Source organism: Puma concolor, chromosome E2 (genome assembly GCF_028749965.1).
Source record: "Puma concolor isolate L17-30 chromosome E2, mPumCon1.1.hap2, whole genome shotgun sequence".
In the NCBI taxonomy this organism is placed as follows: Eukaryota; Metazoa; Chordata; class Mammalia; order Carnivora; family Felidae; genus Puma; species Puma concolor.
In genome coordinates this window covers 27,379,304-27,392,586 of record NC_141681.1, presented here as the reverse complement: position 1 = coordinate 27,392,586, position 13,283 = coordinate 27,379,304, and the positions used below count along the sequence as shown (strand labels likewise).

Sequence of the window (13,283 nt, the reverse complement as noted above, 5' to 3'; positions counted from 1 at the left end):
CTGGCAATCCCTTGTGTCACATTAGCTCTGGCTATTATTACCCTCTTAATCACCCACCCTAGCTAGAGCCATCATCTGTTTCATTCTTAGACAAATCACTTTGAACTCACTTTTCAATTTCTGGGGCACAGTGTACAAATTCATGGTTCCAGAACTTAAACGCTGGATTTTTAATCAGCTCAATGAAGGTAATAAGAAGACCCCAAGGATGTGGCCTATTTACAATCAACCGTTCCAAGAGAACCCTGAAGGGAAGAAAAGAGGAGTTAATGCACAGAGAAACCTAGAAATTTATGAACACTTCTCCTTTACCTTTATTCCTATCTTTTCTCCTTGATTACTAAACTACATGCAAAAGTTACTAGCTTTACTGAAGACAGGTGGATTAAGGTCTAAACGATATATCGCAGTTAATGCAGGTGGATTCCGAATTAGTCTTCCAGGCTCACTAACTGCAAGAGGCAGGATACAAATCTAGGTTTTCTAAGTTAAAGGATAATAGTATGAGATTACATGGCTCACAGAAAGCTACTTAAGGAATGCACAACCAGTGAAAAGAAATGAATTCTAATACTACCTAGGTATGTGTGAAAATAAGGATGTTATTTAATGAGATACTGTAATACACAAACTATTAGGTGAAGGGACAAGTTTTTAAAGTCTGGTCCAGTTTTTAAAATGTGTATCTCTCTCACCAGAATCCACCCATTGCCTAATCTCTGGTGTAGTTTATCATTAGGCAAACGCCAAGTACAATCCTCTATTTCTCCTTCAAACCTTTCAACCTAGAGGATGAAGGAAAAAGCCCAAACTCTTTAACAAAATGCCTTTTAATAGGCCTATGTGAATTCTGGACTCTGGATAAAAACGTTATCGCTACCATCTGAGAGAAACTTGATTTTCAATCAAGATACCTATACCTTTTGTCAAAACCTTTTTATTTTAGCAATGATTATGATTTGCAATTCTCTACTTGTAATTCTGTGTCCATCAGACTAATTACCAGGGTAGGAATCAATGTACATTTTGTTCACTACTGTATCCCATATCCCACATGTAAAAGATGTTTTAAATGGACACAAAGAAGATCTCAACGAACAGTGCACAGAAAACACACTTGATACATAAGTTAAGGGGAAGAGGCAACCATTGAGAATCATCCAAAAAACTTCTCCCTTACCTTGTAATCTGTTCTTGGATAGCTTCAGTGTTGGCCTCTGCAAAAAGGTACAGCATGGTGCAGCTGAAGTAGTGAGTGTGGCTATTTGGGTACCGCAGCTGATTTGCAATTGCATTCAAGAAGAGATATCGACCTAGAAATTCAGAAAACAAACTTTATTAAAGACTTGCTCTGAGAGGCCAAGGCAAAAAGACGACATTCTGAGTGGCTAGGGTTTGGATTTGGGATCCTGGCCTTTCCTGTGTCCTTTAGTTTCAACCAGTGGTTCTCAGGTTTCCACTTCTGGGAGATCTATTTTTTTATTTTCCACATTACAATTTTTAGAAATATTTAAAAACAGATACCCTGCATATTAATACATGTTAATAAAAGCATTCCCCGCCCCCCCCCCAAAAAAAATCAGGGAAGAATATCCCTAATTTCACAGATCTATTTAATGTCATTTAATAGGAGACAGCTGGATTCTTCTAATCCTGTGTTCAGTCTGCTCCAGTATTGTTTCCTGTAGCCTCTGGAAAACTCCACTATACACTCACGGCAAGAGTTTCCCCACCACCCAAAAAAAGAAAATAGAGCCATAAACAGACTAACAAAATATTATATGCCTATTATGACAAAGTATTTCTATGACCAGACTGTGGCAAACAGTACAGAGAACTTAACTCTGAGAATTGGCTAGTTTCACTCACCTTCAGTGTCCAAGTCCACAGCCAGGTTCTGGAAGATGTCCATGTGAGCCGAGTGGGTGATCGTGCTCATTGATGGCGTGCTACCCTTGTTGTGGATGTGTGCAATGGCCTGAGTCCCTACATAGAGCACCAGTGCATTGATGAGCTGGAGGTTGTAACGATTGCCAGGTTCATTGGATACCTAAATGAACAAAACAGAAAACTCCTTATTTTCATAGAGGACTCACTGTTTCTAAACCCTTTTTACGCCTTCATAGAAAAGCTGAACTGCTCTCAGTGTTCTTTGGGATTTAACTTTTAGAAATTTACTTGACTTTGTGAGGTTGCTGAACAAATTAACACATCTGTCTATGGGTGGTTGTGTCAGTAACAGGAAGGCAAAGCTTTAACAGGTGCCAGCAAAAAAGTACAGTTTATGAAGTCAGTCTATTATCTCAATGATAAAAAATATTGGGAGGGGCGCCTGGCTGGCTCAGTTGGTGGAGTGTGTGACTCCTGATCACAGGGTTGTGAATTCAAGCCCCATGTTGGGTATGGGGCATTCTTAAAATCTTGAAGAAAAAAATAATCTAGAGAGAGGGAAAAGTGGTACTCTGGTGTGGAAAGACCACACGATTTCAAGTCCTTTTCTAAAACAGCAAATCGCGGGGCGCCTGGGTGGCGCAGTCGGTTAAGCGTCCGACTTCAGCCAGGTCACGATCTCGCGGTCCGTGAGTTCGAGCCCCGCGTCGGGCTCTGGGCTGATGGCTCAGAGCTTGGAGCCTGTTTCCGATTCTGTGTCTCCCTCTCTCTGACCCTCCCCCATTCATGCTCTGTCTCCCTCTGTCTCAAAAATAAATAAAGGTTAAAAAAAAAAAAAATTTTAAAACAGCAAATCGGGGCGCCTGGGTGGCACAGTCGGTTAAGCGTCCGACTTCAGCCAGGTCAAGATCTCGCGGTCCGTGAGTTCGAGCCCCGCGTCGGGCTCTGGGCTGATGGCTCAGAGCCTGGAGCGTGTTTCCGATTCTGTGTCTCCCTCTCTCTCTGCCCCTCCCCCGTTCATGCTCTGTCTCTCTCTGTCCAAAAAATAAATAAACGTTGAAAAAAAAAAATAAAATAAAATAAAACAGCAAACTAAGACAGAATCCCCTTATTAAGAACAATCATGGGGTGTGGGAGGAGCCTGGGTGGCTCAGCTGGTTGAGTGTCCAACTTTGGTTTGGGCCATGATCTCATGGTTCGTGGGTTCAGGCCCCACGTTGGGCTCTGTGCTGACCGTTCAGAGCCTGGAGCCTGCTTTGGATTCTGTGTCTCCCTTTCCTCCCTCCCTGTCTCCCTCCCCCTCCCCGCTCATGCTCTGTGTCTGTCTCTCAAAAATAAACAAATATTAAAAACAACAATAATCATCTGGGAGTACTGAAAGGGAACCATTATCAGCCATGTATTCGTACAGAAAATCAGCCTGTTCCCCTGGTTGCCTCTTCTAAGGCTTTGTATCATTGATAAGATGAACTAGTATAATGCATAATTCAGTGAATCTCATCCAACCATGAGAAATTTTTAAATCTGGTTGACTCCCAAATAGACCACTCACAGACACAGCTGAAAATTTAAGTCAAACCAATTAACCTGTAGGTTGCTGCGCAAATCAGACAGAAAAGTGACCGGTGATCGGGTTTTAAGATAGGAATCCAAATCCTTTTTGAACTGAGGTGGCATCACTCCAGTAAAATTGGTAAGAATCCGGGGTGCAATGTTAATTTCACTTAACATATCCACCTGCCACAGATAGATACAATAATCAAAACCAGAAGCATATGTAGGAGTTAACAACAAATTCCATCTGTGCTAAAAAGTAGGATTGTTTTTCTAAAACTATACAATGTAAGATCTTACAAAGAGCTGCCACTTTTTATTAATCTGTAATTAAAAATCTATAAAAGGTAGGAATCTCTCATTCTGTAGTAAATCATCTTTCTAAATTAAGGCAGGATAGGTATCTTCTGTGAACAAGCCTAATAATATGTAGCACTAGTTATTTTTTTCCTGGACTTGGATTTCAAAGTAAGGGTACAGAGGAGATATTGCTCACTCACCAAGAGCCCTAGTCTTTGAAAAGATGCCTCAGAAGAAAAGAACATCATACTTGTTACTTTAAAAAAAAAATGCATGTGAAAGAAAAAGAATACAAAATACATAAGAATTACAATAGCTGCATCAGGGTGACACACAAAAAATACCTGTGGAATACAGGTATTATAAATGTCTGTTCTGAAATTCTGTGCAATCAGGGCCACCCAGCAAGTGACTGGCCCAAAACCTTGGTTGACGTTCTGCAAAAATTAACTTACTATCAAAATTAACTAAAAACAGCAGCTAGGCAAAACTGTAAACCAATATTCAGCAGGCTTAATAACATGATTGCCCCCTACCCCCAAAGAGCATCCTTATCTAACAAATAACTTATATGTGGTTTATGCTGGGGAAAGACAGGTTAAATAAGTCTACAACCAGAGAAAAGGACTGAAATACTAAGATGTAACCTTGTTTTTCCTTGAAATGTTTAGAATTTTACCTTCAGATTAGGAGTGAATGGGTCTGGGAGCCTCATGTTTCTTGGGAAGGCACTCAGGATGAGATTTCTTAGCTGAATACAATTAGGTGGGATCACATCACAGAATCCATAATGATAATCACAAAGGAACTCAGGGAAATCATGCAAAAGAACCAGCAGCACTCTCAAAGTGCCCTATTTTTAGAAAATGAGAAAAACATTGGTTGTTTTCATATTAAGTTGGAAAGTTGGAGTAACATTTATACTATCATGAATGTTAACTCAAGTAAACAAGATAAAAGTATAAAGTATGCTTCATTAACAAATTACAGGCTTTAATAAAAAATTGTGTCACAAGTGATTTCCCAAGATATATACATGTACATCTGGAAATCACCAAAATCTAATTTTGGGGACTTAATACCTTAAATGCTGTATACTAGAAGAGGCTAGCAAAAAAAAAAAAAAAAAAAAGACATAGGCTTCTAACTTCAGAAGCTGAAAAAACATAATTTATGAAAACCAAGAATGTAAAAGAGCCAAAATCAATTACATGTTTAAAAAGTATTAAAGGAGCGTGAACCAAAATTGGCTGTTTGAAAAGATTAATAAAATTGATAAACCCTACTAATGGAAAAAATATTAATAGCAAGAATGAAATGGGACCATCACTACAGATCCTACAGACATAATAGTTTAAGAGAATGGCCCCCAGTTATATGCTAATAAATTTGACAATTCAGATAAAATAAACTACTTTAAAAACCAACTTGCCAAAACCCCAATCAAAATAAAATCTGAATGGGGTGCCTGGGTTGTTCAGTTGGTTAAGCTCTTGGTTTCAGCTCAGGTCATAATCTCATGGTTCGTGAGTTTGAGCCCCGCATCGGGCTCACAGCTGTCAGTACAGAGCCCACTTGGGATCCTCTGTCCCCCTCTCTCTGCTCCTCCCCACCCTTGTGGCTCTCCCCCCACCCCCAGCATCTCTAAAATCAATGAATAAGAGCTCCCCAAACTTTTTTTTTAATTTTTAAAGAGAACTTTCCCCAACTTTTTCAATGAGATTAGCATAATCTTGACACCAAAATTTGATGTGAAAAGTCACACAAAAATCCTAAATATCAGAAATAGAAATAACAGTGATATATCATGACCAAATGATTCAAAATGCAATGGCAGTTTAAACATTTTACAATTAATGGAGTTATAATATTAACAGAAAAAAGATTTTTTACATTATCTTGAATGCAAAAAGGCATTCAATATGACTCCATAACTATTTAATGATTTAAAAAACTCAACAAATTATGAATAGAGGGCATTTCCTTATTCAGATAATGGTATCTGCAAAACAAAACTGTAGATTTATAAAAACATTATACTTAATGGTGAATAACTAAAAGCTTTCCTTAGGATCATTAATGAGACAAACGTCATTATCACTCTCTTCTATTCAACACTTTCCTGGGAGTTACTGGCAAGAAAAAGTAAAACACAAACCCAAAGTTACATGTTGATGGAACGAATACAGAATACACTTCTCCCCACAAAAGACACTCATAAACTCCCAGAAAATCTAAATTTTGCAAGGTAGCTGGATGCAAGGCCAATATACAAAAATCAGTTTGTTTCTATACATTGCTACCAAGTATGAAAAAGTTTAAAGACATTTTACAATGTCACCAAAAAACCCACAAAATGTATAGGCGTAAGTCTAAAGAAAGAGGTTGAAAAGCTCTATTCTGAAAACTACAAAGCACTGCATAGTAAAATTAAAGACCTAACTAAATAGAAATATTCATGTTCAGGATTGAAAGCTCAATATTATTAAGATGTCTATTCTCTCCAAAATGATCTAGAGATTCATTGCAATCTCAATCTAAATCCCAGCCAGCTTTTAGAAGTGAAGATGACTGTGTAGTTTTATGCAACGGCAAATGACACAAAATAGCCAAAATAATCTTAAAAGAGAGCAAAGTTGAAGAGGAATCACTTTGCTTGATTACTCTGGCTTTATATGTAAGTCTTACAACTCAAGACAGTTTTACAACTGCCCTAAGAACACAAAACAGATGAACTAGAGAGACACCCATACACAAATGGTCAATTATTTTGACATAGGTGCCCAAGCAATTCAATAGGGAATAAAGAATGGTACTGAAAAGCTGTACATTATTTATTGGGGTGGGGATATAAGGAAAGAGGAGGAAACGAATCTTACCATACACAAAAATAACTCTGAGATAGGTCATACCTCCTAAGCGTAAAAGCCAGAATTATACGGCTTCTTGGGCAGTGAACAGAGCACACACAGAAGAGAATGCGACTTGGGACTGCCAAAGATTTCTTACGTCAGATACAAAAAAAAAAAAAAAAAAAAGGTTTCTTACATGAGATGAAAGTAAAAACTTGGTAATTCTGACTACATTAAAGTTTCCATTCCTCAAAAGACACCCTACTTTTAAGGGAGTAAAAAAGCCACAAGAGTAGGAAATGTTTGAATATATATTAAACAAAGGGCTTATATCCAGAATGTATGAAGCAGTCCTATAAAAAGAAAACAGATAATCTAGTAGAAATATGAGCAAAAAACTGGAAGAGGAGCATCACAAAAAGATATCCAAATGGCCAAGCTATTCATTAAAAAAAAAAAAAAAAATCAAGGGAATCCAAACTAAATCCACAATGAGATCCTACTGCACAACTGCCAAAATGGCTAACACAAAACAGTAAATACCAGGCACATGCTGGTGTGTCAATTAACAGCTATGTATATTTTATAAAAGTAGTAGTATCTACTAAAGCTGAACATATGGAATACCCTGTTCGGGTGCTGGTTATAGAAGAACATTTGACTTTTGCAATTTTCTGAATATATATTATACTTTAAAAGCTTAATAAAAAATATTAGGCCTCACATTCCCAGTTGAGAGTGTGTAAGTATTTTTAAATTTTATTTTAATTTGTAACTCTAGATTAATTACCTTATAGAGGATTTGCATAGGTTTGGTGAGTTCCACATTTCTAAGGAAAGGCGCTAAATATTTGAATAAATCAATCAGTAGCTGTGCATACATAGGCCATCCCTGAAAGAAAGAAATGTACATGAGTCCTAATTCTACTCGGGTGCTGTTCTACCACCAAAAAGTTGACTTGTTTACTATCTTCTTCAGACTAATAGAACTAGAGAATACTGACATAAATAAGTCTCTTGAAGACTGGCATTAAAAAGGAGTAAGGATAATTACAGAAACAGTGAGAAATATTTAAAACAAAATGGCTCCAGAGTTCTAGGATGTATGGGTCCTTGTGCCTGTAAGCAAAAATTGAAGAGGAGTAGTAAACCTGGAGAAAATTTCAGACACAACACAAAACAGTCAACTAAGAAACTGACGGAGGTCTGTTTTCTTCCTTCCTGTATTTATTTATTTTTAAGTTCCTTGTTTTAATTAAGTCCTAGGTCTCAAACCATTTCTTTCCCCACTCCCAACTCCTGTCAAATAATTTGATCCAGTTTATAAAAAGTTCACACTATAAATCCTCTATTTTCAGCCAAACATGGCTGAACCTGTCACCAACTCCCAATTTTACTAAGTATGTTTATTTGGGGGCAATTTTATTCAATATGTTATTGTGTTTCTCCTCCTGGAATATCAAACAATATACACTCCATTTAAGGATTAGCTCACTTTCTTTTTTGCCAAGCACATTAGTCATATTTTCTTCTGAAAGGCCAATCAAGGATATGTTCTACCATATTCATTTGCCATTTAATTGCAAGATGGGAGAGAAACCTCTCGTGTTAACTATGTTTATTGCAATCACACTTTAAAAACTCTTTACTAAAGGGGGCACCTGGATGTCTCAGTCATTTAAGTGTCCTACTTCAGCTTAGGTCATGATCTCACAATTTGGGAGTTCGAGCCCTGCATCGGGCTCTGCACTGACAGCTCAGAGCCTGGAGCCTGATTTGGATTCTGTGTCTCCCTCTCTCTCTGCTCCTCCCCTGCTCACACACACACACTCAGTCTCTCAAAAATAAACACTTAAAAATAATAAAACTTAAAAAAATAAAACTCTTTACTAAAACTTGATCCTAATTTCTTCAAATACAGGCCAGCAGTCTTCACCCTTGAGTGTGAGAGTCTTTAGCATTTAAGGTGAGAACCTGTAAAACTGGCGGGTTCTAGAACTCCATTATTCGAAGTTTTATATATAAGTCTACAAAGGTACTCCAAGGTTTCAGTTTTTAAAAAGTCCTTAAGAAATTAACACAGATGGCTCACAAGACACTTGGAAAAGCAATACCCTAATCACCGAGGAATGGCTTCTAGGCAGAGGCAGTCAAGTACTTGTTAAACCTCTCTCCAAAACTTTACTCCACATGAAATTATTCTCGACTAAACCTGGAATAAGTAAAATTATTACTAAATGACTAAAAGTGCTAATAATAAGCTCCAAGTAGTTACAGTCTTCATCTGTAGGAGATAAACTGCAGCCACACCTTCTGCTGTGGCGTATGTGCCAGCATTCTTGCAATAAATATCCGATGGGAGATCAGTTCAAGCCAGGCATACACAAAGCCAGGGGCTTTGGTAGGCCTCAAGATGTGGAATGTATTGCTGAAAGAAGAAAACCTTAGTCAGAAGAAGGTCCAAGTTAAATATGGTGAATACCACATCAATATAAGTAAGTAACATTCAAGATGTATTATAAATCAACATGCCTCAAATCCACAAGAATACTACTTCTCAAATTTTACCAACAAAACAGCAATCCTTAATGGGAAATCTCTATTAAATCCAACAATACTCACCAGAAAGCTGTAAGTGTCTGGAAATTAATGGTTTCCAATACATGCTCAGGTGCATTGAGTTCCAAGAGCAGCATGATAAAAATTCGATGGTAAGGAAGCTGCTGAAATTCACTTTGCCGGACATCGTGATCCTGCAGGAGAACTCCCACGACTATACCAAGAACCTACAGAGCACACAGATTACGAGCCTGTATATTATAAAAATAATTCACTTACCACTCATCAGACAAGTTTTTTTACCTTGTATTCGTAAGTCCCACATTAAAGGACACATATCATTTGAATACAAAATTATATGCTGGCACCCAAAAGGGCCATACACTGATGTGGCCTGCAGAATTTTGTTTTCTTTGAATTTCAATGATCTTAGACCAGAAACATACTCTCCACAAATACTGGTTTTTTGTAAGCTTTAGAAAGGAACATGGTACATCGTATTCCATCATGTTAATACAATGTAACAACCTAATTTTTCTGGTCTGATGTGAGTAAAGCGGACAAGAAGCAAAATGGTTTATACTTCTCTTGGCATTTAATAGATGGAAAGCCAGGGAAGCTCTCAGGCTGCAGAAATGTCTCACATACACAAAGAACTGGAAGTGCCTGGGCAGCTCAGCAACAGTCAAGCCTCTCTTGATTTTGGCTCAGGTCATGATCTCATGGTTTGTGGGATAGAGCCCCACAATGGGCTGGGCTGACAGCGTGGAGCCTGATTGGGATTCTGTCTCTCTGCCCTTCCCCAGCTTGAGTGCTCTCTCTCAAAATAAATAAATAAATTTAAAAACACAAAGAACCATACTGCATTCCACTGGATTTTCCCACTGGAGAGTGAGGGACAGGGCAACCTACTTGTAATTACCCAAGACCAAACTCTAAGTTCGTTTTTGCAGTTTTAATACTGAAATTTCCAGGAATTCTATATATGTCAAAAGAAAACCATTTTGTTCCTTTAAAGAAAACAATCAACTGCAATGTCACTCCTGGTATCTGAGGTGCTAATCTGTTATCAGTGGACAGGTCGAGCCACCCCATTCAGGGTGATTCTGCGCATAGCCCAAAATTCTATATTATCTAAATATCTTCCAGTATAGTCATTACCAAACATTAACATACTGAAATACCTTATGGTGGTTGGAGGGGGAGGAGGGGTGGACTTTTAGTTCAGACACTACACTCTTCTAATATTTAATGACTATGTTTATAATACTATCTATGAGTTTAATTTCAGGACAGAAAAAGGGCTATTACAAAACGTTTTGGGGAAGGGACTGGGCCCTAAGAACCACTGATGCAGGCTTCAAGTGTATCAAGACTAAGGCAAGAGAGAATTTCAGACCTTGTTCAGCAGATTAATCTTTGTGACAGTGTTGGTGGCCTCCCCTGAGTGCTTCACTAGCAGTGCAATGAGGCGGACAAAGGCATCCAGGTTGTGATAGCACTTGGCTCGGATCATGGTGGGATTAGCAGCAGGATTGTGCTGCTGCTCTGCCTGAGCACGGTAACTGATTTCTACACACATTTCAGTACACAGACGAAAGAACCTTGTTATGAGGTCATCAGTCTTCAGGATTCCTTGCTGGTGCATCTACCAAAGGAATAAAAATATAAAACACAGTGAGATATAATACACACAAATAATTTTTTAGTTTTCATATTTAAGAGGTATTCTCCCATTTACTCCTTGTCACATTTCTACTTCTTACTTTGTAAAAACAGGGGTCATGAAAATGATTTATCCATTAAGGACAGATGACAGAATTCCTTAGTTTTAAGTTTAATGGAGAACAGAAATGATGGAAATTGAGAAAGAAATAGTAACATGGCAATTGTGAGTTAACAGTCCATAGCAAGTAAAGTGGAAAAATTAACTAGGCAAACGAACCAACTTTTAGTAACCTACTAAGTCATAGTTAGACATTCTAACCAATTCATAATTCCCCCAAGTAAGAGATTAAATTATGTATATTTTACTTTTTCCACAGAATTTAAGATAACTTCTCCCGACTGACTTAACCAGTAACAAAATTTTTAAACTCCAACTAGCTGCAACATGAAAAGTCAAGTAATAATTTGCACAATAAGTAGGTACCAAAGAAAATAGCCACAGATCATACCTGGCTACTTAAATGTAAATTGAGTTTATTTCGACGTAAATTAAGTTTAAAATAACACGGACATAATGAATTTCTTCAAAACAAAGGATAAAGAACAAATTTTATGACATATGATTTGGAAGTGAAGCAGAGAAGTTATTTGGCTAGTACAAAAGAAGGCAGTATAAGAGGTGTTAAGGGTGCAGAGGGAGAAGGAGGTCAGTGCTTAAAGAAACCAAGCCCAAAATGGAAACTTGACCGATATCTTGGAAACTTTAAAACAATTTCACTGTCCCTTGATAAGCAGTAAAATAACTGAATTGAAACTTATGTACCCTAGGCAAGACAGAAAGTCAGCAAAGGGACTTTTGTACATTGAAATCTGAGAAACTACCAGGAGGAGGTAACAAAGACAGACTGCTGTTATCAAGGAGGTCAAGGAAGAAAGAATTCTCAAAAGGATGCAAAAGAGAATAAAAAGTATAAATACAGTATCTTTTTCAAACAGAGAGAAGAAACAAGAGTAAATAAGCCAGCAGGAAGAGCTGAGACAAGCGCCACATCCATACCCATGAAATTTTGATGATCACAAAAAAACCCCAACTGATTCAAAGTTCTTCCATCCAAATCAGAAAATTAAACTGTAAATATTCAACAACTTTGCAATAAGGTGTATTTTAAAATTCTTTTAAGGTAGAGACCTACTTAGTATGATTTATTTACCAAGTTAACATTCATCTTGAACAGTAAATCCAATTTTTAACTTTTAAAATTCTAATCAGCTCTTCCATAATCCACTGTCATTTATTTGATAATAGATCTAATTGCAATCTTTCTTTGGTTGCACACCTATGCTTTGGTCTCAGTTTAAAAAATATAATGGTCAATCTGCAGAAATAAGCAGATAAGCTAGTATCTCTCCCTGAATAAACATTACAATAGTTCTACTAAAGGAATTCTAAGGCCACTTCAGCAAAAGCACCACTCTGGCAATTAAGTAGTATGATCAGGACAAACTGGCTACTGAGTATGAATTCCTTACAGTGGTTGAAAACAGCCAGTAATAATCAAAAACAGAATGCTAAAATGGTACTATCACTCTCTTCCTACATTGTTGTTTACTCATCCTGTTCAAATATTCTTTTCTAGGAAATGGTTTCCTAACACTTTAACTCAAAGTCCAATTTAGATAAAATCACATGAAAATAAATAGAAACTATTTCCCAAAAAACCATGTTAACCAATTATAGGCAGATAAGCTACTTAGTTTAGAAAATACAATAAAAGGCTCTACCATTTAAATATTTAAGATTTTGTTGCATTTTCTTATTTTTAAAAACATGGGCTATTATGAGAATATTAATTAGCCCCAAATTCCCTCACTATTGATTATCAAGCTAGTAAAATTACTACATACATGTGGCAATTTCATTATTCATTATCTGATCCACTGTATTTTGTAGCTATGACTACTGAAATGGGATAAATAGAACTAAAGGGGACGTGAAATGTTGAATTTACTGCTTAGTGTCCAAAGATGAGGAATGAAATAGGCTTTATCAATTTAACAGAGTAACGATGCTGACATTTTGGTTTACATGAGTATGGAGGTAACTGTCTGACCACAGGTACATAATACTGAGCTTAAATATTGGAGGCATCACACCCTACTTATGTTGAATAAAAAGCACCTTTCTTTCCAAAAGCTCTACCTGTCCAACAAACGCAGAGAAAGCTTTGGTACTGTCACGGCCAGCTGCTGCTGAATGGTAGAGATTCACCCATTCCCTCAGAAGATACTCTGCCTTCTCCCTCAGGCCTGGAGGATCATCATACTCTGAGGCTTGAGAGATCCCAGAATGCATCATAAAGTTAGGGCCTCCATGAGCACGATCAATCATTGCTTCATAGTTGGATCGCACTACTTCCATCAGCTGGGGCAATCTAGTACAATAAATCCAGAGTGAAAATC

The 13,283-nt window shown here is 37.4% G+C and overlaps 1 protein-coding gene across 7 annotated transcripts in view; it reads right to left on the bottom strand.

Moving 5' to 3' along the window:
• CNOT1 (CCR4-NOT transcription complex subunit 1) overlaps positions 1–13,283 on the bottom strand; it is a 105,215-nt gene that overhangs the window by 1,126 nt on the left and 90,806 nt on the right. For 3 of the 7 annotated variants that reach the window (XM_025920769.2, XM_086689290.1, XM_086689289.1), the window contains exons 39-48: positions 13,003–13,255; positions 10,555–10,803; positions 9,219–9,382; positions 8,907–9,024; positions 7,387–7,488; positions 4,424–4,597; positions 3,478–3,627; positions 1,870–2,050; positions 1,181–1,313; positions 111–245 (exon numbers count right to left, since the gene is read on the bottom strand). In XM_025920769.2, coding sequence (XP_025776554.1) covers positions 111–245; positions 1,181–1,313; positions 1,870–2,050; positions 3,478–3,627; positions 4,424–4,597; positions 7,387–7,488; positions 8,907–9,024; positions 9,219–9,382; positions 10,555–10,803; positions 13,003–13,255 — 1,659 coding nt within the window. Of the gene's footprint in view, positions 1–110; positions 246–1,180; positions 1,314–1,869; positions 2,051–3,477; positions 3,628–4,423; positions 4,598–7,384; positions 7,489–8,871; positions 9,025–9,218; positions 9,383–10,554; positions 10,804–13,002; positions 13,256–13,283 lie in introns of those variants that run through there. The other 4 variants (XM_025920770.2, XM_025920771.2, XM_086689291.1 and 1 more) reach the window with 2 other exon arrangements.